Source organism: Scomber scombrus, chromosome 20, assembly GCF_963691925.1.
Source record: "Scomber scombrus chromosome 20, fScoSco1.1, whole genome shotgun sequence".
Lineage (NCBI taxonomy): Eukaryota > Metazoa > Chordata > Actinopteri > Scombriformes > Scombridae > Scomber > Scomber scombrus.
The window spans coordinates 11,295,183-11,320,641 of record NC_084989.1 but is presented as its reverse complement, the minus strand read 5'-3'; the positions used below and the strand labels follow the sequence as shown (position 1 = coordinate 11,320,641).

The 25,459-nt window shown below is 39.4% G+C and overlaps 1 protein-coding gene across 1 annotated transcript in view; it reads right to left on the bottom strand.

Annotated features, from left to right (window-relative positions):
* Positions 1-25,459, bottom strand: part of cntnap2a (contactin associated protein 2a) — a 333,552-nt gene that overhangs the window by 1,000 nt on the left and 307,093 nt on the right. The window contains exons 24-26 of the mRNA XM_062441980.1: positions 24,216-24,349; positions 16,074-16,167; positions 2,431-2,715 (exon numbers count right to left, since the gene is read on the bottom strand). Coding sequence (XP_062297964.1) covers positions 2,431-2,715; positions 16,074-16,167; positions 24,216-24,349 — 513 coding nt within the window. The remainder of the gene's footprint in view (positions 1-2,430; positions 2,716-16,073; positions 16,168-24,215; positions 24,350-25,459) is intronic.

The window sequence follows — 25,459 nt, the reverse complement described above, 5'->3', positions numbered from 1 at the left end:
TGACACTGGAGAGAACACAGCTCACAGTACTAATGGAAGTACTGTATATGGTAGATTGGCTCCAGCTTCACTACATAATACAAACACAGATTAGCCAAAACATTAAAAGCGTTCGAAGTGAATAACATTGATTATCTTGTTAAAGTGGGACCTATTAAGGGCTGGGATACATTAGGCAGCAAGTAAACAGTCGGTTCTTAAAGTTGATGTGTTGGAAGGAGGAAAAAAGGCCAAGTGTAAGGATTTGCGTGACTTTGACAAAGGCCATATTGTGATGGCTAGATGACAGGGTCAGAGCATCCATGTGGCCACTTGGCAGTCTGATGCAATGTTCTGCTCTGAGCAATGCTCTGCTTGGGTCCTGGCATTCATGTTACTTTGACATTTACAATGCTTCATGGCAATTGTATTCTCTGAGGGCATTGGCCTCTTTCAGCAGGATAATGCACCCTGCCTTTGAGGAACATAAAGAAAGAGTTCATGGTGTTTCTTTGGCCTCCAAATTCCCCATATCTCAATACGATTAAGCATCTGTGGGGTGTGCTGGAAAAACAAATCCTATCCATGTAGACCCAACTTCACAATTTACAGAACTTAAATGATCTGCTGCTAATGTCTTGGTGCCCGATACCAGAGAACACCTTCAGAGGTCTTTTGGAGTCCTTGCTCCGACAGGAGGGAGCTGTTTTGGTGGCATGAAGGGGACCTGCACAATATTAGGCAGGTGGTTTTAATGTTACGGCTGATTGGTTTTACATCAGACTGTCAAATAAATGGATAAACCAATGCTAAGCACCCTGAGGAGATGACTAGTGGAGTTTATTGATGTATTGTTTTGTGTATTTAATTAAAAATCTTTGACAGAATAAGATTAAGGTTAAGGTTAACAGCTGCTACTTCTGCTCATCCACTCTGTGTAAGAAGCAATCATCTAGATGGCTCTGATTGTCTCTGATTGGACAGAAGTGCTGGGCAAATGAGAGAAAAAGACAGATGAGGCATAAAGATGAGTGGAGGAGGTGGTGGGAGATAAAGTAAATCAGTTTGTTCTCTCGATCGATTTCTTATTTTTGTCAGTAATTCTTATTGAGGTGCATTGACATGGGCAGAGACTCATATAAAAAAAAAAAAAATATATATATAAAAATCATATACACGCACACATGCAAACTGTAACACTGTGTGGTGAGCTATCAGCTATTTCTGCTGCTGACAGCATTACCTATAATTCTCCTGGGAAGTAAATAACATGAGTAAGAAGAAGAACAGGCGGAGGAAGGAGGAAAGTAGTTAAAAATGGGAAGCAATGGAGGGCAAGAGAGCAATCAGACTCATTATAGTCTGTCAGCTGCAGAGGAGAGGAGAGGAGAGGAGAGGAGACAAAGGTCATTATAAGTGAGGGATGGAAGAAAGGTTGGATGTATTATAGATTAGATCTATCTATAGAAAATGTAAAGCAGAATAAATACTGATCGTTTCAGCAGAAAGATGGCGGAGAGCTGACTGTGAGTTTGGACCTAGAGTCAAGATCAATAGACTAGATCGATCTCAGATAGCTCAACATTCCCAAAGGAAAAATTGGCACCAAGCCTGAGGAAAACAAATGCATCCAGAATAATGACGCACTGAAACAAGCTGCTGAGGAATGTAACATCAGACACAACAGTAGTCAGGTCTGAGCGTGTATGTGTGTGTACGTGTTTTCACAGACAGGCAAGCATACATGTCCAGAGTCGATCTAGTCTGTAAGCATTAGCGGATTGATTACCATGTTTGTGTATATGTACTTAATCACCTTGAGTTGATTCAAAACAAAATGATTTCACTTGCAGATGTAAACTGTGTGTAGTAACTGTGGGAAGTTGTTACTTAATGCTAAATGATTTGTATGAAGGTTTCACATTCAGTGTGTTAGACGGTGTGGCGCTGACAGTAGCACAGTCAGACCAAAATTTGAATTTCAGAGTTATGTGTGGAATGAACATGCAAATACATATACTATGTAAAGGTCACACTGTAGATTATGCAAAGCTCATTTGTTTATCTGTTTGTTGAGTTTGTTTGATCTGAGTTTGACATTTGCTTTTAGCAACACTAGCAGTGTGGTCTGTTGTTCAATCAGTCCAGACTGAAATTTCTCAACTATTGGATGGATAACTATATAATTTAGTACAGTATGTATTTACTGTACTCAATTATATGGCAATCCATAGTCTCCACAGGGTGAACTGTAGTGACTGTCTGACTTTTCATCTAAGGCCTTCATCAGATCAGATACAATTTCTAATTAAATAACTTGATTCATGATCAAATACCTAACATAGTGGCTCTGAAATTTTACAAGTTGGCTTTTCAACAGCAAATTGTAGAATCTTCTTTTACTGTAGTGACTGACAATAAAGTTTTCAGTTTATTTGGGGTTATCCTCACCTGTGTTGTCCAGATGCCAGGGATCTGTTGCGGCAGACATTGGTGGGATGGTGAGAGGTGATGCCCCGCAGTTGGACTCTACCAGTTTTCCCTGGTAAGATACCGACAATGTGGCTGCAGGCTGTCTGTCTGGCTTACCGGCTGATGGTGTGCCTTGTGCCTGTACAGCAGTTCTTAGTGCAGACTTCAGGGGGGCAACTCCGTTAAACTGCACCCGTGACAGGCACCCGATGAAGCCTGGGGTGTTGTACCTCGCTATGACCACTGGGTCTACGTGTCCAGTTTCTGGAGAGAGATGCAAAGATGGAGAAAAGCTGGGATCATTGGATCATTTTAATGGGCTAATCTTGTTATTATTTTATTAGAATGTCAAACCAGTCTAATTGGATGTTAACTTATGTGGATCCATGCCCATAAAATGTATTGATTATCAGAGAAGAGAGAGAGAGAGAGTGTAGAGAAACCATAAATCTTAAGCGCTGACCACAGTGGTTTTTAAAAGAAAAATCAAATACATTAGCACTTTCTCTTCAGAACATAAACACACAAAACACTTTCTCTGAATGCATAAACAGCTATGTACACTCATAGTAAACACACACTCATAAATCAAGCTTACCACTCAAATATTGGTAGGCACAAACTTTGCTGATGTACAGACACAGTAATGCAATACTTATAATACACTGACATTGAACTAATGTCAAATCATACGATGAAAAATGAATTAACACCCTCACCTCTCTGACAGTTTCTCTGTCTGATGAAGATTAGATTTCTATAATGTTTGTATTCAGTATATGGTTTCAATCAATGCATTTTGCTCATTGTTCTCATTCAAGCTGCAGTCATTACTGGTAGATGTAACCAATATCTAATACCAATATGAAGCTGTGACAAATACCACAATTTTGAGAGTGATTGATTTTCCAAAGATTCACTTATTGCCATGGCAGTCCAAAGATATCCCAGTGTGTATGTTCAAAAGCAGAAATTTGTGCGTTTTCATCTCTGACTCTTTGGCTCCTTTTAATTCAATCTCTCTTCATGATTCGAAAAGAATGACTTCAACACACACTATTCAGTTAAGTAGCACCTGAAAAGCAGCTGGCCCACTGAGCTCAGTCCGACTGGTCCTTTTTTTTATTGGCAGGTATTTAGCGTTGAAACATGTCAACTGCAGAGTTTTTTACTCTCCCAGAGCAGATTTGGCCAGAGGTATTCATAAAAAAAACAATGTGAAAGAGTTAAATCCACTCAGTGACGTCATTCGGTGTATTCAAACAGTGACTGACTAGGGTAAGCTCATGTTCATGATCACAACAAGCACCAAAATACTGCTTAAATACAGCTGATCATGTACATTGTGCACACACTCACATAACTGCAGAGAAGATACTGCATGCAGCAAACAAAATGATAAAAAAAAATTCCTTCAACACCTACAGTTTAGTAAAGATGTAAATGCTGCATAGAACAGACACGATCCACCCTAACACTAACTTGGACTGATTTCAAAACAGCCAAACTACCTTCAACACTTTCACAGAGCTGCAAAATATCTTAGTTTTTCACACGAACTCCGGCTGTGTGTACATACAGAACCAGGTTTCATGTTTTTACATGCATGGCTGCTCTGCTGCTGCATGACTGCACCACACCCAGAAGGAACTGTTGGACAATCCTGCAGCAAAAATATGAACAAGGGAAGACGACTGCTGTGTGCGTGTGTGTGTGTGTGTGTGTGAGATCACTAAATGAATCACGTTATGTTTGATGATGTATCTGGAAGGGGCTTATAATGTAATTCTCTCTCTTTATTTCATTTTGATGGGACCAATACAAGTATGAGTGTGTATTTGAGTGTGTGTTTGTGTACGTTGGTACACTATTGATTGTGCTGCCAGGAACAGAGCTCAGAGCGATCTGAGTCGTCTACGTATTCACCACTTGACCAGACCTCCTACAGATACATTGTGTGTATACACTGCAAACTGCATCTGCATTTGTGCGTGTATGCAAAAAAGCTCAAATGTTGCTCAGCATCACCCGCTTGATGAGGCACTGGTCAGCCCTTTCTGCAGGAGAAGAGACAAATGTATCTGCTATCAATCACTTCACACCTTGAGAACGGTGTGGATGGGTTCTATGCATGTGTGTGAATTTGCATATGCGTGGGGGTGTACAGAATCAGTGGATGGAGAGCGAGAGGGAGAGAGAGAGAGAGAGAGAGAGAGAGAGAGAGAGAGAGAGAGAGAGAGAGAGAGAGAGAGAGAGAGAGAGAAGAAGTGCCTCACAGTGTTACAGTAAGCACAGTGAGCAGAATATTGATAACAACATCCATATGAATACTGAATATGAATATGATTACAGGTCTTCTCTCTCCTGTATCCCTGAACATCTGTTGATCACTGCAGAGGCCTGGTTGTGAATACTAATAGGTCTGTAGAGAGTATAACAGCCTGCTTTGCATACAATGCCGGTGAAGAGTAAATAGCCGACAAGCCTTCCTTGTTTCACATTTTTTGGGGCCAGTGATTTCACAAGGGAGTGTTCTTTAGAAAGCAGAGTGTTCCCTGCTAAAATAACACACTCGTTACTCATGAACATCACCCATTTAACATGGACTGAGAGCTGGGTTGTCACTGATAAGAGGCCTCAGTGGTTTTAATGGGAACACATTTTGTACTAACAGAAGACAGCAAGAGGAGGACACAATTGTACAAATGCCAGCACCATCTAATTCGATTCAATACAATATATATTACCTTCATGAAGCTGTGAATGTTCAGACTGCATTTGAAAAGTGTTGATTCAGCTCTGTGACAATGTTTACAAAAAGAAAGGAAGTAATATGAAAGGTTTGGAATATACCTCAATCAAATACAGAGCTTTACAAACAGTGTACTATAAAAATTGCCAAATAGTTGAATCAACACTTCTTTTACATAATTTCAATAAAAACGATAACTATTAAAAGCTTTCCACAGTAAGTTCTTGCTTATTTGACTTGACTGAACTTTTAAGAATATTTTCTTCACACCTCGTGCTTAAAAATCTAATCCAGGCATGTTTTGAGATACATAAAAATATTCTGCTTATCAATGTGATGTCTAATGTTGGTTAAATAACATTATACATAATATATGAATATTAATAATTAATATCACCTTGTCAAAGCTAGTTATGACATACAGACATGACACACGTCTTATTGCTTGTAATCCCTTCTTTTGGCCTGTCCTTTGATCCAAAGAGGCTTCCCAGACTAATCAATAAAACATGGGCAAATACACACTCAAGCCATCAGGATTCCACACACTAATCATGATAAAAAATGAGCAAAGACTAATCCGTCTGGCTTGAGATTGCAATAATGAAATGAACCATCATAAATGATCACAGTGTGGTCGAGCAATTGATTTGTACTACATACCACATGTGACCCTTCTTTTTGCAAGCACACACACACACACACAAACACACACACACACACACACACACACACACACACACACACACACACACACACACACACACACACACAAACACACACACACACACACACACACACACACACATTGTCACAACAGCAACAAGGTCAGCATGTTGATCAGAGAATTGTACCCTCTGACGCTGTGTCACCAGGGTGACTGATGACATCACATGAATAATTCAAAAGGTGTGGAAGCACATAAAGCTGGGAGGAGAGGTCTGGTGTGAGGAAAATGGGTAGGTAGGGTGTGAGGGGGGTGAACTGCCTGTAGGGGAGACAAAAAGAAGTGGGTCAGGGACAGCGAAAAGACGGGAAGATGGAACCAGAGAGGGAGGGTGTGGCTGCCTCTCCAAAAAGGGGGCTCGTGGTGGTGGGGTAGGGTAAAGGTGATAGGAGAGGAGAAAAGAGATAAGAGTGTCTCTGGTGAGTGGATGTAAAAAAAAAAGTGGGAACAAAATGGGGTGACAAGAGGGGTGCTCAAATGGAGGGGCAGGGTAGAGGAGATCAAACACTGTTGCCATGGCAACAAATGGAAGCTGATGCAAGGGGAGAGAGAGGGAAAAAGAAAGGGAGTGTTAATGAAAATATGAGACACACCAAAAGAATATTAATGTGCCCACCGCCCACCACTCCCTTTGTAATACCAAAGCAAATATTTAGCCAGCAGCAATATCAAAGCAGTAGAAATAACGTGATGAAGAAAAATAGACAAAAAATATTTAAAAAATGAGTGTGTTCTTAATGCTCTGAATATTCTTCTCAAGTTCATATGCATGTTTTATTTCTGTTTTGTATATATTTTTTAATTAATTGTTCCTTTTTGAAAAAGATTGGTACTAAAGTGTTTTCTTGTTGTCTCATACAGCTAAAACAGAAAATGGTCTATATGTATGTCTAATGCGAAGTTTAATAGTTAAAGTACAAATAGTACAAACTGACCATTTCTTCTTTGATTTTTGGCTCTTGTGCAGTTTGGTTGTGATCTTCTCCAAAGTGCTGCTAAGACTCTTCAAAAAACATATTAAATTAAACCAAACTGATATCAACTGCAGTGAATGATAAGACTACCAGTAAAGAAAGACGGGGTACAACGTGGAAGGGGTGATTAATTAGGAAAGCAAGGTGGTGGTGGAGGGAAATGACAGAGAAAGACTAATGAAAGACAAGGGAGATAAAAGCTGAAGTAGACACCTGACTAGTTTTAGAAAAAAATACAGCTGTGGTTAAAACACATAGACCACATCCTCCATTGACCACAAACTCACAGGTGTATCCATCAATGCTGCCCAACCTCATCAACCAGGATGTCAGGTTGCACAGATGCTAAGTCAAGAAACACAGACATAACAGACGCAGCAACAAGCAGACCAGTGATATAATTAATATGGTTATGATGGCTAATTTTCCCCCTCTGACTCACACCAGGGTTCTGTGTAATTTGCCTGAAATCCAATAAATCCAGAGGGAGGACTGCATTTAAAATTCAAAAGCATCAAACATTTGGCTTGCTATAAATTGATGAGGGAAACCATGAAAAAACAAATGATCCTTACTGCAAATTTAATTGACATTTTACGTTAGACTGGCTGACAATGAATTACTTAAACCATGGCACACTTCTGCACATACAGCATGACAGAATATACAGGTGAACACACACACACACACACACACACACACACACACACACACACACACACACACACACACACACACACACACACACACACACACACACACACACACACACACACACACACACACAAACACATGCATACAACTGTAGTTACCTATGTGGAGTTTGCGTCAGTGTCTGTATACAGTTTGTGAGACAGTCCTCTCCACTCGTTCTTCCTCTCTGCTATGTGGATCTCTTAACACCGTGGCACATTGGCAAGCTCTCTCTCTCTCTCTGTCTGTCTGCCTCTACCTCCCTCTATCCCTCTCTCTCGCTGCAGTGCAGTCCCACCCCCACTCAGACGCAGCAGCTGGAGAAAACCTGGGTCCTGGAGCAGCACCCACATGGATTGGGACTCAATAGAGTAAAGTGCAACTACTGGTGATAGGCGGGAAGGGTGGCATGATGTCATCCTTACACACACACACACACACACAGAGACACTTGCACACAAACACACACACACAGAGACACACACACACTCACACACACAGAGACACACATCCACACACACACACACACACACACACACACACACACACACACACACACACACACACACACACACACACACACACATGCACGCACTCTCAAAGCGGTGGGCAAGTATATGTATGAGCATCTTCTCTTCAGAGATTATAGAATTAGCACACAGACACAATGCTTGAAGAGATAAGAGAGTGAAACAACTCTGTGTTATCATCTGACAGCCGGGTTCATCAGTGCTTTAATCAGAGTCTGGACGTATGGCAGCTCTGAACTCAAAGGTCAAAACACAAAAGACGAGAGCGAATTTATTGAACTTCATCATGTCAGACTTTGGAAAATGGTCAGCAGTATATAAAGTTAAGTATACGTGACTTGTGCTTAATTAGTTCAGCTTCACTATGTATGTCTAGCTGCTGAATCCTAAAAACAGAAACCCACCTCCAAAAAAAAAAAAATCATCCTCAGCAGGACAGCAGTCCAGTTCAATAATTTATTAAGGCACTGATGTTTTCAGCTTTTCTGAGCATGCAAAGTAGCATCTGCTGGCAGTTTCCTCGATGAAGAAGGGTGAAATGTTTCTGAATTAACAAGCCGTTTAATTGGATTGCAGTCTTGCTGATTAATTTTTAAATTACTTACGTCAAACTGCTGGTATGGTCCTTTTACCAACTAAATGTTGACCTTCCACGGTATACTGTACATTTAAAACATGTTCATGCTCAGCTTTAAAAAGTGTTTATATGCAAATGTAATCTTTATCATGTCCAGGAATCAATTGAAAAATGAATGTTCTTATTTTGTTCTTAATTATTGCAAATTACACATAATCCATGCAGAAAAAAAATACTTATTTGACAAACTAGAGGAATGTTTTTATCTTTCTAATCTTTTCACACAACTTTTACACAGCCTGCATCTGTGCTCATGTTAAATATGCCAAGGTTTAAATATATATTACAGAAATCAAATCTATCTGTGCTCTTTAAAAAATACCCTTATCTCCCTTGCTTTTTCACAGATTTACACTCAGCATGACTTTTCAAGTGACAAAGTTGAATTAATCTTGATCTTCAAGATGGTGTGTTACCAGATAGATTGCACAGAGGGTTAAATTGCACAGTGGACAGATCTGGATATACACTGATCATATTCACTCCCTATCTGCTGGCTAGATTTCACTTGCACAGACAGATGGTTGAAAGTTATAGCTGTTAAAACAGGGTACAATCTTCACATCTGTTGGTTTGTGTTGTTTTGTATATCCACTACAGTAAATATGCATTTGTACTGGCAGTTTAGATATGCACTTTAAGTTTACATTATTCTTAACAAAAAAAGGCAGTTAATTCATGTAGGGCAAAAAGACTCCTGGAGGGTCAATTACTGTTTTTTCTAAACAAAATGCAAATTCAAAGCAAAAACCCATGAAAAAGACAATACATAGAAGAGTCCTCTGAAATGGAAATAACAACTATTACACCTCAGAATTCTTAACAATAAAGCTATTACACCTTGAAATGTCAGCATGACTTAAAGCCTGCGTAAAATAATTGGCAGCACCCACAGGGAGCAATGTGTTAAATATGTGTGGACTGAGTTAACAGGACGAGAGAGGCTAGGGGGAAAAAAATAGAGAATTCAGAATTTCAGTGTGGCACTGAAGTACATGTCCTTTACAACCAACCCTCAGGGCTACAATCATCTGTCTCTAATAGCACTTTCACAGCGTCACTATTTCTCTCACTCTCTCTCTGCCTTTGGCTTTGAGTCTATTCCCTTAGATGGACACACAGTCAGTCTACACACATACACACACACACACACCAAACTCACACAGAGATTTGTGGCAATGAGGACTGGGTTGGGAGCGTGCCTGCTGCTCTGGCTGATGTATGACTCACCCCCCCCCCCCCCATCTATTTTGCTGGGATGCAGAGATCTAGGGAGGACAGACCCATCCGCAATACATCAACCCACATACACACACACACACGCCCTGTTGTTAAGCACAGATGTAAGGATACAGTTACCTTCACATACACGCTGCATACAGGTACACTAAGTATCAGGCTACGGTGGTTTCAGCAGCAGTATAGCATGCACTGAATCATCCTCATGCTTCATGATCAATAACACTTTAGCACAATTACCCTTGGCAGCAAACACTGTAAATCTCATGACCCTGTACCTGAAATATCCACACCGCCAGCTCCAACAAACAGGCTTAACGATGAACATTAAACATGGTAACATAAATACTCATCTGTTTTGTTCCCTAAAACTATAGTGAAACTCTGCTTAGTCAGTTGTTTTGTTTTTGTTTTTTTATACAGGATATTTTGTATGTTTATTCAGGAATAAAACAGATCTGAGTGTAGATTAGAGGTGCTGAGTAGGTATAATAGCAGTCTCTGATCTTTTTACTGCAGTGCTTTATCAGTTGCCTAGAAGCTGCAAAACTTAGAATTTATAATACAAATCTTAAGAGAGATTTTTTTCCTTTTTTTAAACATTGAATGTTGTAGAATAAGATGCCAGTTTTCCGGTATTGTTGGAGTCTTTCAATGACTAACCTTACTAAACTTTAACTTGTAAGCAAGTGTAGATGTTGCACCACCATGTTTCCACTAGGGATGGGCAGATTGATACAATGCTGATAACTTCAATACTTACAAGCTACTCATTTGGTATCAGTTTTTATCTTAACATATTGGTAATATAATTCTCTATATAAAGAAAGGAATCTCGGTTTGTATGTATGTATGTTTGTACGTTGTGCGTCTCTTGAACTATTTATTTGATGGACTTCACACTTTGTGGGTGCATTGCTGAAGAAGAAAGGGAGTGTCTTATCAAATCTGGTGCAATTTGGATATGCAATACATTTATTATTAATAAATACTGAATACACCAGCCATCAGCGAGCCGCTCTGATCTGTGCAGGGGCAAGGTGGCGCTTCAGGACTCTGCCAAATGGAGAGACCAGAGACGAAGCGTGACAAGAGTCAGGGAAAAGTGTTTTAAAGAGAAAAAGTAGACAGCAAAACAGAGCTTTAAATCAAGACTGGACATTCTGACCCTGTGTCTAGACAGAAAGTGTAGCGTTAGCAGCATGTTTAGCTGGTCTGCCGCAAGTCACTACACAAGAGGCTCTCATATGCTCCGAGACCGTGACGATTGTGAAGTGCCACTACAGACAAAGCACAAATCTTTGGAACAAACCTAACATGAGCAGCATGTTTAGCACATCAGCAGTAGTGACTGAACCATTGTGTCTACATAATGGTTTAGGTACATAGTTGAGCGTAGGTCATCTGCTTTTTGGAAGCGCTCAGAGCTCAACACACAATGACTGTAGTTAAGCATGTAAAACGAAGGAAATACTTCCACAGGTAGTACAAAACCAGTTCGTCTCATATGCTTTGAGACTGTGGCAGTTGTGAAGCACTACTACAAACAGCGCCCAAATCTTTGGAGCAAACGTGCCTACTCAAATCCAAACTGAAGGCACAGAAAATAGGTACGATCTAAAAGCCCAGTATGATCTATGCATAAATGCAACCCTTACTCTACTTGAAATAGGGAAACAAACATGTGTTTACTATTAAAGTACTTAGCCTATTATTCATATAATCTGTTTATAATAGAGTGTTAGTTTCTTTCATGTTGTTGGTGTATTACCTCATATCAACTGTAATTTTATCTAAGTAGCAGCTGGAGGCCAACAAATGGCCCGTTCTTAACAGGCCTGTTTTGGATGGGCACTGCTCTTATTATATAAATACAAAACTTTGGTGGCTGCATTACTTCCAAATGTTTTCAGTACCTTTGTATAATGGTTGTGCCCAATAAACAGCTCTGGCATATGTAGTTGATCTGTGTCTGTGTAAACCGACATGACATGACAGCTGAGAACACACACACACACACACACACACACACACACACACACACACACACACACACACACACACACACACACACACACACACACACACACACACACACACACACACACACACACACACACCTCTGCATCAAACTTGTGAGAAAATGGCAGAAAGGAAATGTAGCGTGGTATGATGCTACTTTTCCCCCAAAGATAAAAATATAGCAAGATGCACTATTTGAAAAAGAAAGTGCCAAAGAGCAGCAACACGAGTAACTATATGTTATATAGTTACTGTGATATATATATATATATAAATATAAATGTAAATGTAAATGTAAATGTAAATGTAAATATACATATATAAATACATATTGAGACATCCACCAGTGACGTTTCAAGCTTCAAGCTTCAAGACTAAACAAGATATAAGTCGCCATCATAAATAGATCATAGGCTGTGCTCACATGATATTCGTGCCAAACTCATTATATCATTGATAACATATTATATATACACAGTCACAAGTGCCAAACACATATGTAAAGGAAAAAAACAACCTATAATATACATAGAAAGATATAACACAAAGAAATATAGAAAGAACGCTCAGTAGACAATAGAAATACAGGCTATCAGGCTAAAAATAAGCACTGAAAGGTCACACAGCCTTTCTTTCACAGCCGTCATAGAGGTTACTACATGCTTGGAGGGTTAGGGTGAGAGGAGGGGGAATTCAGTCGGTTGCAATCTGCAACCTCACCACTAGATGCCACTAAATCCTATGTACTGGTCCTTTAAGAAAGTCAGTCTGAATTGACATAGGCAAAAAAACAAACAAACAAAAAAAAAACCCCACGAAAAACTTGACACCTATTCTCAGAACATTAATGCAGTATTTAAAATGACTTTTTAATGAGCAGCACCACAAGAATATTTAAGTAATTAGTTGAAAAATACACTAATATACAGTGAGGACATTTTTTGCATTATTATTTTCATTTTATTAGAAATATTTACTTTTTTTTTTTTCTCTTTTTAAAAATATTTGTAATGTTATGTGTTACGTTTATGTAAAAAAAGAATATTGGCAAATATATTGTAATCATATATTTTCACTGCTCAAATGTTGATATCAGAATCAGCCTAAAAATCCAGTTTTGCGTAGGGCTGTAGTTTGGATATTCATTCTGTTTATATATCTGTTGTTTAATGTCTAGCTCCGTTGATTCGTGCTTTCTTTATTCCTGCCAACTTATCCCATCCCACAATCAGTAGACTGTGAGGTGATAGAGGAGACATCGCTCTGATCAGCGCGTGTGTTTGTGTACGCTACACCAAACACAGAGTCTCTGTCTCCCAGAAATAGAGAATCGGATAGCTCAGCTGTCTGACAGCTTCTCTTGTCTCTGCGGTCCCGACGCAGAACTGGAACAGATCTGACGAGATGACGGCTTTGTTTCCTTTTCTTCTCCGTCTTTCCTAATACAATATTCCTGTCATCCTTCTGTTTTCCTGTTTCTCTTCCAATCTAATTATCTTATTTTTTGCTTACTCTGTCTATATTTATGTCATGAAGCTTACTACAATGCCATAGACTTAACATTTCAGCATACTGAGTCTATTGAAGTGTGAGGCTGTATAGTTGAGTTAGTACTGACATGCTGCTTTGGCATGTTAGGTGACTTTGTCCTATGTGTCCTTAAAACATCTGTGCTAGACAAAGATGGATGGCTGTGTTATGTGCGTGCATGTACATGAGCATGTGCTTGTGTGTGTGTGTGTGTGTGAGAGCAAGGTGTTGTATTCCCAGGGATTCTTGTGTTGTGTGCAGCAGTCGATAGTTCTGGCTGTTAAATGAAGCCAGCCATTATTTCAACCTCACTGACTTTCTTGGCACTTGAGATAGAGGACAAAGGATGTAAGAGGGAAGGAGGAAAAGACAGGAGGACAAGACAACAGAACAAGATGCAGCAAAATGCAAATAACGACATTCGGTCCTACATCAGAGGTACATTATGGGTAATTATAGAAGCTAATAAACCCAACCAACATTAAGCCATAAACCACAGCTACCACTTGGGAGAACTAAAATAGGTTAAGGTAATTAGGAATGGATAATTAGGGTAATTAGGATAATCAAAGTCTAAGGTGTTTGGGCAGATGATTTAGGGCTCTGTTAAGATCTACAGTCTTGGTAAATCCAGTGGGGGAAAAAAATAAATGTTGCACAAGATCATGAATCACATTTATATCAGCGTCAGCACTAAACTGCCAGTGTTTCTACAAGAAATGTGTCAATATAATAGTGGCTGACTAACCAGAATAGTCACATAAAAGAGGAAATTCACCTTAACTAAAGGTTTAGGATTCTTTTGGTCTGTCAGTTCTCTAAGCCGGTCAAGCATTGTGGGAATTCACTGTGGGAGTCTATTACCAGCGTACCAAAGATCAATTGTCAAGGATCATTTCCATCTTAACATGGCATTTGTTGATTTGCATAGCCACAGTCACAAATGTGAATGCCTATCAGTGGTGCAAAGTATTTAAGTACATTTACTCAAGCACTGTACTTAAGGTACTTTTACTTTACTTGAGTATTTCCATTTGATGCTACTTTATACTTCTGCTCCACATTCCAGAGAGAAATATTGTACTTTCAACTCCACTACATTTATTTTACAGCTTTAGTTACTTTTCAGATGAAGATTTGACACAATGGATAATATAACAAGCTTTTAAAATACAACACATTGCTGAAGATGAAACCAGTGGTTTCAAACCTTTTCGTCTTTTGACATCTTACAAAAAGCAGTGCGTAGTCAAGACACATTTCAGATGTCTATGAGTTGTTAACAGCTCCACCAAATTGTGATTTTTCCCACTAAACTTCTCACATGGTTTTTATATCAATTAATGTTCAAATGATCCAATATTTCACCAAAAATCAACAATTAAAGAAAAAGTAAAAAACTGAACACAGATTTATGTATCAGAACTTTGTTTATCCTTTATCTTCTCCCATTAATCATCTCATGACCCCTCAGATTTATCTGGTGACCCTTTGGAGGGACCCAACCCCTAGGTTGGGAGCAACTGGACTAAACTAAGTAAAAGTATATAAAGAAGTTCAAACTAGCTCCACAACCAGCAGCTACAACAGTGACATGCTGCTCTAACACTGATGCTTCAGTATCAATAATCTAATGATGTCATATATAATAATATCAGTCAGGAGGACCAAACTACTACATTTACTGCACTACTTAAAGTACATTTTGCTGCTAATACTCATGTACTTTTAGGATTTTTCATGCAGGACCTAGTATTTTGACATTGTTGCATTGGTACTGATCCTCTCAGTACTTCTTCCACTACTGGTGAGTGCCCATACAGGCAGAGACAGATCCAGCTGGAATTACTGTATGTAATGCACTAATTTCCCTTTGCAGTTCTCTGGTGTCCTCTAGTGGACATATTGTGTAAATATACCCTCCTGTTTATATATTTATTTGTTAAGGACCACATTGCAAATTAAATGTTTTTCTCAGGAAGTTTACCCTTGCATTGAATTTGGCTAAATAAAATAGAATGGAATAGAATAAGACACTACTGTCAGATATACATATGTGTACACACACACACACACACACACACACACACACACACACACACACACACACACACACACACACACACACACACACACACACACACACACACACACACACACACACACACACACACACATATATATATAAACATACATATAAATATATGCGTGTGTGTATGTGTGTGCGCACATTACATCTAAAAAATCTTTAAAAAAATACATCACTGCAACATTCAGTGTGCTTCTGAAAATCTGCTGATGCTTAGTTAATCTACAGCTTGATACTACAGAGACTATTTGACCCATGAGAGGGTGGGGTTTGAGTGGTATGAGTTAATCAAATGAATGTATTAATAAAAACAAACAAGTAAACCAGAAAAAGCCAAAACAAAAAGATGCGTGTGAAGATAGTAATGTTTCACACTGCATGACAAAAGGTGTAAAAATCAAGAAGTTAACATTTAAAAGACATACTTACCAAGGACTTTGCCTAAGAACAGCGTCTTGACCAGGTTGAACTTTGTGTCTGAGGCATCTGGGAGGGTGTAGCTGACTGGAGGGTAATGATCCAACTGAGTCAGAGGGCGAGAGGGACAGAGAGATGGAGAGATACTATATCAGCATCTGCATTTTTAATGAGACTCTGGGTCTAAAAGTTCTGACTGCAGCATTTTTTAAGACCCCGTCTAGGACCTGCATCAGCACATTAAACAGAGTATACAACATGATGAAGAACCAATGGTAATTCACTACTGTCAGACAGTGTAAAGTTACAGTACAGCATAATCAAAAGCTCAATGTCTCCCTCTTGTGGTTTTAAAATGTCAGCTCAGTCTGCTTACGTTGCAGTTTTTTCTGACGGATTAAACACCAACAGTGATTTAACAGTGATTCTTGAAGCACTATCTCTGAAACCAGCCAATGCATTTACCAAGTGTGACAAATTTAATGCACACTGTCTGCTTCTAACTCAATTTGTAATTTTATAACACACTTGTTGCAAACCTGTAAACACAACTCACTGCTTCATACTCAAGTTTGTAATTTAATACAACAATAAACTTCCAGCAAAACCGTAAACACTGGTCTCTACATTGCTTACACTATTTTGCCAATTGCCTTTCCACACTGACGCATGTGAAAACACTTTTAGACAATGACTTCACGTACAAATCAGCGCTTGAACACTATAAATAGGTTGCAGGTAAACATTTGGTGTGCACAACATTGGAGGCCAGCAAGAGGAGGACGAGGAGGGGTTGAAGAAAGAAGAAGAGGAGGAGAAGGTGAAATAGGATAGGGAGGAAGGAGAGGATGGGGAATAACTGATTAAATCAGAGTGACTGTGGTTGACCATGTTGTCAACCATGGGACAACAACACATTAGGATACCTGTGTGTATGTGAGTTTACTACATGTATGTAAGCTGCCATGTCCTGCACACAGAAAAAGCAAAAGCCACAAGTGTTTGTCGTTATACTATCAGTGCATAATTGTTGCTCCATGTGCTTATTCTAATGATGGTTTGTGTGTACTGTATGGATGCAAAAGCACAGTATTAAAGCAGTTTGAATTTTGCAAGAACTGTTTGCTTTTGCAAGTGATGTATAATGTTTTGCTGGTTTGGTGTAAAGTTTTGTGGTTAGTGTGCAAAGTTTTACAAAAATATCACATAGTTTTAAAGATAATGCTTAAGCAATCAGAAAGAACTGTAAGAAACCTTCATATTATCCCAATGAATCACGATTAAAGACAGTTCAATAAATATTAATTAAAATAACTGTAGCAGATCCAGCAACTAGATGAGCAGCACTCAAATAGTCTGTTTCTCACCACCTTTATTTCAAGGCTTACAGCATTGTCACAACATCTTTCTTTGAAATTGTTCATTAAGAAAAGTTTGTGATTTGCTTCCAGAGGGATGAAGTGGAATGGAAATAATCTACAAATAATGAAAGGATATCCTCAAACAAATTAACCTTCGTAGCATCTTTAATAATCTCTCTCTGATCATATAAACTAAGAGACAAATGCATGAAAATCCTCATTATGTGTGGTGTTTATCGACCGTTACCCCTGTTCAAAATCTGTCCTTCAGTTCAGACCAACATGGGAAAACTGTTAATTTTCTTTTTTCTTTTTTCATAGTCAAACTTGTCATGGCTGAACACAAACGATTGAAAAGCAATCCTCCATAATGATCCCACAAACAAACAGCTCCTCACCAGGACTAGATAAATGATCACACTTTAATTAACAGTATGCAATAAAAACTGCGGTGGCTTCAAAGCTCTCTTCCTTGAGATCTTAAAAAAGAGAACAAGCAGCCTGTTTACAAAGAAGAGCGTCAGCGGAGGTGTGAGAGCAGAGAGGGTGATGGAATACAGGACTTTAATATCCCTGCAACATAATTAACTTGTTATTGCTGTTTCACTGAAGTTTCTAATTAGCTTGAAGGCTGCAGCCGGCGCTATTGACGAGAATCATTTCAACCCCACAAATTGGTTTCTGTGTGTTCCAGAAATAAAAGATCTTCCTTCTTCCTTTCTCCATGCTCACAGGAGGACTGTATCTCAGATTACGCCGGTCTGCAGACACCACACCAACGGCCCAAACCAGAAGAGGGACAGCTGATTGAAAACAATGACCTGTGCTACCGTGTGTTTTACTGGGAATTTGGTCCATTGATGTGCTGAACAGCTGTTGTGGCCTGTTAGCTGGGTGCTGAGGTGGACTGTCACTAAAGAGTTGAGATTTGTGTGTGTGTAGTTGCCCTTGTTTATATATTGGAATCAGCAGTCCTCCCATGCAGAAAAATCTCTCTACCCCCAACCCCGCCAGACTATTTTCTCCCTCTTTCTCTCAACACACACGCAGCATATCCTAATTTGATTCTTTCCAAAAGTCTGGTCTCAGTGGAGCATTGTGTGGGTTTTGTTTTCCATGGTGACTGGAGGGTGGGATAATGGGGCACAATTAAATTGCGCTCAGCTTATTTACTTTTATCTGAGAAAACAAATTGGCTTCACAGCCAGGGAGGGAGGTGTGAGTCTCAAAACCCCACAAAAAGGTCCACAGAGGGAGACAGCCAGAGAAGAAAACCTGATTTTACCAAACTTTGTCGATTACAACTTTATTTGGATCCTTTCCTTTTACGTTGCACCATTTAGACAACACAATATTCTCTTTAAGCACTGTTGGTGCCTCTTCGGTTACATAAAACTTATATAAGCAAAGTAATCAGGGTTTAGACAAAGATACAATTAACAATGGGTGAAATCTATTTCCCTAACTATGTGCTCAAAAAGAATCTAATTTAGCCAAGGAGCTATATATATTTAAACTAAATCACAGTACAATGGGAACTTCTTTTATGGCAAGTCTATTTCCTTAATGATATCCGAGAAACAGTAAAAACTCCCATCACAAGTGAAACATTACAGAAGCGAAGTGAAAATAAATGCTACATTCCTTTTTTTTGTACTCCTATAAACAGTTTAACATCATTATCAAGTGAGTCAGTGAGTTATTGTCACAGAAATAACCAGAAACCAACCACAGTAACACATTTTTAGAGACTTTTATCTTTGGAAATTGTCATGCAACAATAAAGGAGATTACAATGAAAGAGAAGAGAGGAGAGGAGAGGAGAGGAGAGGAGAGGAGAGGAGAGGAGAGGAGAGGAGAGGAGAGGAGAGGAGAGGAGAGGAGAAGAAGAGAGAACAGAGATGACATGTCTGGTACCTGAAGGGACTCCAAACCTTCATTTCTAAACCCTCCTAATCTGTGAGAGACTGAGAGAAAAGGGAAGCCAGAGATGGAGAGATGGGAAATTATTTTGATTTCGCCTTGGTATTCCTTTGATAGCAAGCTAACCTCACGAGACCTCACAGACTTGCTTAAAAAGCAAACACTTGCCCCCTGCGCTGCACTGTGCATGCTTGTGCGTACATTACAGCGGGTAATTGTGTGCACATGCAGATCAACACCTTGAAGAAGCCTCAGGTCTATGGATAACCTAAGATAACCTAAATGCATCAAAGTGATCTTTGTTATCATATTTTGTGGGTTTACATTCTTTATCTAAAGAGATCTTTTTCTTTCAACCCCCTCCTCTCTCTCTGACTCTCTCTTCTGTCTTTTTATTTGCTTTCCATCTCTCTCCTGCTCCCTTTTTGCTCAGATTTCAATTACCACAGGCCTACTTGTCTTCCCACTTGTTCGCCGCCGTGTCTTTAAACTAAACAGTCGCTTGTCTAAATGCCTTTAAGATTTGCAGCCCTGATAGCAGAGAAGTGAAACCTCTGCAGCCTCAGGTAAACACTCGATTGTCTTTTACCCTGGAAATTGAATTTGATCCACTGGCAGGCCCATAACCGGCTTTTATTGCATCTAACTCATCTCTGTCTCTCACTCATGATGTCACGTTGTTTTATCTGAGATGAAAGCAGCTGCAGCAAGGCTTCTTTTGAACATGTAAACAAAATAATGATGGGTTGGTTAGATTTGGGATGCTGATGGCACAGTACGACAAAATACCAGGCTTTAATGTGTGATGCGATGTCAAACATTTCAGTAAATAGCTGTACACAGTTCACCACATCATCATTCAGTATGAACATTGGAATGCGGCTGCTTTCAAATATCTGCATGTAGGTGAAATTCTGCACCTTTGGTCAGACTCTGTGAGTTCTTTTTGATGCATGACATTTCTGACAGCATACCTAAAAGACACATTAAAGAAAAATTCCTTTACTCTGAGTGCTCCGACATCACCGTCGGCCTGTATACTTTGCTAATATATACGGTTGAGAAATGAGAAATATATAAGGAAGGTTTGGCTGCTACTTTAAAGGCATATGCAGGATTTTCCTATAAAACAATTTATAGACTGTATAATCCATCTCAATAATCACTTATTACCCACTAGAGGTGTGTGGCAGTGTATGTTCTTATTGTATTATTATTTTGCCTTTGGGCAGTAGGCAGTGTCATTGGTGAGTCCCAATCTCACCAAATACAGTATGCAGGGTGTGAAGTGGAGATTCGTAGGGTAGCGACCAAGTTACTTCACTGTCTGTATCTCTCTCCTCTGCTTTCTGTCTGGGTCACATCTTGTGGCAAAACTTGCTTTTTCTTCCTGAATCTCTTTGATGAATACAACACTCACTGAACCTGATAGAAAATGCAACAAATTAAATGCAACCCCTAACTGAGGGAACGTGGCATCTATGACATCCACGTGCGTTAAGCAAATAGATTAACACATACTTGTAGTGCTGCCTTCTTACTTGTTCATCTTGCTCATTGCCTCTCCTGGTCTTGTTGCTGCCATCTTTCAAAGCAAAATATGTTCTGTTTCTTGCAACGCATTAGTGTGAGGTGTGCGCTGCCATCATGGTTGCTTCCCTAATGTAAATAAACTATTACTAAAAGCCCTTGAGGGTATGTGAGAATTTAGAAGGTAGGAGGCATGGAGAGATAGATGAATTAGATTGAATAATGTTGATTTGGTTGCGCCGCATTGGCCTTTGTAGTGCGTAGACCCGACAGGATCTCACTTGTGCATGCATGTCTGTTGGTATGCATGTCTACATCTGTTTACACGTCGATATTAAGGGCATGTTTGTACCTTGGCTTGAAAAGAGCCCTGAGGCGGTAAGCCAACATGAAAAAGTTTTACTCATCAAAGTTATCTTCGTTAGCACACCTTCTTGCTATACTTTTCATGCCCTATCTATAAACTTCATCTTTTTTCTCTCTACAATCATCCCACACACTCACCTTACAAATCTCTTTTTTTCTCCCTTAGATCTCAATTAGCACAACACTAGCCTACTAGTGTTCCTCTTAATTCTCTCTTCATTCTTACTTTAATGTTTAAGTGCTGAACCTGCTGAATCATTCAGGGATAACAAAAAAAAGAAAATTGACAAGGCAGTAACTTAGATTACAACCTGAGCGCACAGGGAGTAGCAAACTGGGGACTATCACTTGAGATAGGTTGTATTTCAGTCACACACGGAACATCGATATTGCCAATCTCGACACAGCTAAACCGTGATCAACCAGTAGCAGGCGCAGTGTGTGCTCGTATGTATGTGTGTGTGATGAGCAAATGATCTTACAGCTGCTCCAATTCCTTTCGCTGCCAGTAAAAAGCGATGTGTTATGTTGAAGTGCTCCCAGCGGAGTGATCAGCAGTTGCAGGGTGTGATTTGCTCAGGAAATCAGAGAGATTTCCATTGGATATTTCAGTTTAATTTTCCCGTTGTCAGTATTTTTCACTGTAGTGTGTGAATGTAGGTGATGAGATTCCAGTATTGATGGCTTCATTGCTCCATGTACATGCAATCAGAGAGAAAGAGAGAGAGAGAGAGAGAGAGAGAGAGAGAGAGAGAGAGAGAGAGAGAGAGAGAGAGAGAGAGAGAGAGAGAGAGAGAGTGAGAGAGACGGAGGGCTTCAGACTAATGAAGGAAAGAAGATGCAATGATTACAGGTTTGCAAGAATATTGTGATTCATTTTGGCCCACATTTTATTTCACCTTAATGAAAGCAAAAGTATTATATGTACTTCATTCCTGTGCAGAGCTCGTTCTTAAAGCAATTTGACAAGCTGTTTTTTTCAGTCATAACATATCTAGAGATTAGAGACAGCTCAGCTGTTTGCTGAAATACTGCACTGTTTATATCAGTCACAAGTATATGTATGTATGTGTATGTATGTATATTTATATCTTAACTTTTTCATCTAAAATTCTTTTTTTTTTTCTATTTCTGTCTGCATGTCCACACGTTGTAAATGTATTCATTTAAACATGCTGTAATTGTACAGTATTTCCATCCTGCATATTCGTAATGAATTTACACTTAATTTGTTTAAGTTTTAGAATGATTGGTTGCGGCACCATACTTCTACATCTTTTTTTCCATTTCTGTTTCCAATTAGATGCTGCTAAAACAATCTATTTTCTCAGTCAAATCAAATTAAATTCATGGCCCAATTTGGAGGTGTGAGAGCAAACCTTTTTCTCTACAGTTTTTCATAAAAATAGAAATGATGCAGGCCAGATTCAATTGTTGCTTCATATTATTCCACATATTTGTTTAATGGGAGGGATTTAATGCATGAGTATACTGTGAAAAAGATGATAGCACAGATAAGATGAAACTTCATAGATGCTTGCTGGGAAATTAGGTTCTGTCAGCGAAGGAATTATAATTCATAAAGGATAAACCGTGCAGGATGTGGGCAAACAGCTGATATATTGGTAACTACAAGTTCAGACAGAATTACTGACATGAAGCTCCTCACACAGCTCCTGTGTAAGTAATTTTGCTGGAGGTTCTGGTTAATGCTATTCCCTCTTCTAACTACCAGTGGGTAGATGGGCTTCATAGTGAGTGAATCACCACCTGGATACATGAGGTTTGCATCTAAAGAAAATATAAACATCAAACAATCAAATGGTATTACTATCAAGTATACAAATCCTACAAACACAGCAATACCTGACAGTCACAAAGCAGAAGTGTAAATGTGCAGCCATCCAGCCCTGCTATGTGATGTGCAAGTTGACTTACGTGCATTATAGGGGACAATGCATATTGTATTGATTGCTGTATAGATGTCATGGAGACTTCAAAAAGACTAAAGAATACAAAAGCGAGTGAATTTATTTTTTGGTTTGGTTCACTTTTAGTAAAAGACAATCCCTATCTTGGCAAACCATAAATTGCCCATGCAAATACAATTTTATTCCAATGTGGATACAACAAGTAACTGATTTTACAGGCAGTTGCTATCCACTTTTAGTCCTCCTAAAACTGCCGCCGGCAGCCAAATATGAGCATTTTAGCCCAGAACGAAGTGGGTAATAGTTTAGCTGAATTCTCACTCCATCCTTGACAGTTACTGACTGAGGCTTGGCTGTATTGATCTACGCTAAGCTGTTTAGCTGCACAAAATTCAAGAGCACACAGATAAACCCACACACACAAAAACATGGACACGCACAAGCACAAACATGCACTCTTGCTCTCTCGCTCTCACTCACACAGTCTCCACACACACAAACACACACACACACACACACACACACACACACACACACACACACACACACACACACACACACACACACACACACACACACACACACACACACACACACACACATACATACACACACACACACACACACACACACACACAAAAATACATGCAGTCGCAATCACACAACAGCGTGCGTTTGCTATATACAAGCACACAGATCAATGCATTCTCTCTGTTGCTATACTTAGGCTGTCTACTGGAAGTGGATTAACAGTGGCAGAGGACAAGACGTTTCATCACAGCAGAAGACAGAATAGGACACTTCTCTCCCCTCTGACTTATTGCAAACCGTTGAGCTGGCTGGGCTTGTGCTTGTGACTGAGTATGTGCGTGTGAGTGTTATGCGTGTGCATGAAGCTGCATGGCAATCCTCTCACTCCTTGGTTGCTTGTAAGCAGCATCTTGAAATTTAATCTCAAGTCTTTCAGGTTCTGAGCATCAACTAAAAGTTTAAAAAATGGTATTGTGAGTGTCTGGATATATTTCTGTGTGTGCGGTCTGTACCTGAATGGTGATGCTTCTGTCGACACGGGACATATTGATGCTATGTGGCTGTCCGTTGGCCAGGTTACGCTGGTCCACATCTATGGCAAATGGCTCCTTCAGACCTCCCAGGTTATACCGCACCTGCAGTGAACCTGAAGACACACAGGCTAGAGGTTTGAGAAGTGGCCTGGTTGTTTGAAACCTCACATTTCTGCCTAAATAACACATGTTTCCCTGTTCCAAAATGATTTAAGCATGAGCTGTCATCAATAGATAAATATCCAAACACATGAGACACATTTTTTGAAGCTATGGCTGAAAAAATATGATTGCTGACAGGTCTAAAGTGTGTAACTACATGACAACTAAGCCTTTTTAATTTTTTTTTTTTATAATTTTGTTCATCATAGCAATGTTTATTTTAACCAAATGGATTCTGATCGAACTGAATACTTAAGGCCAAAATTTTATTTAAAAAACTTTTTTTTTTTGAAGCGATGGTGCAAGCTCAGTGATGGATAGCATTGGAACTCTTGAAAGATTCAGGGAACTTGGAGTTTGACAGGTCCCTGGAATATACTAAGGATTATAGATATTTACTGTCTCTAGGTCCTTAGTAAGCAGTTTTTAGGCAGTGTAAGCTCTCTGTAGTTTTACTTTAGTGATTGTGCACATTGACTGCAGAAACACTAGATGGCACTGTCAAAATTTTATTACTTCTATTTCGTCAAAGCACTAAGCTGCGTGACAGCCGCTCAGTGGGAAGCCACTGACTGTGAAGGATTTTTAGAGATTATAGAACTTTTCTCAACTGTGCTGCAAGGGCCTTTAAGGGACCAGTGTGCAAGATTAAGGGGACTCTATCGGCAGAAACAGAATATAATATTCATAAGTATGTTTTCATTAGTGTATCATTTCCTGAAACTAAGAATGGTTGTGTTTTTGTCACTTTAGAATGAGTCCCTTTATATCTACATAGGGAGCAGGTCCTCTTCCTCATAGCATGCCATGTTGCACCACCATGTTTCTACATTAGCCTGGAACAGCAAACAAAACATTGACTCTAAAGAGGGCCTTTCAGGCTTTACGTGAATTTCATGGCCACTGTAGGATGTCCTACACACTTGGAAGGGAGGGGTGAGGGCGAGGGGAATTCAGTTGGTTGAAATCAGCAACCTCACTGCTAATGCCACTAAATCCTACACTCTGGTCCTTTAAAGATGTTTAAAAACTTACAAACACTAACAAGCATTAGTTCAAGC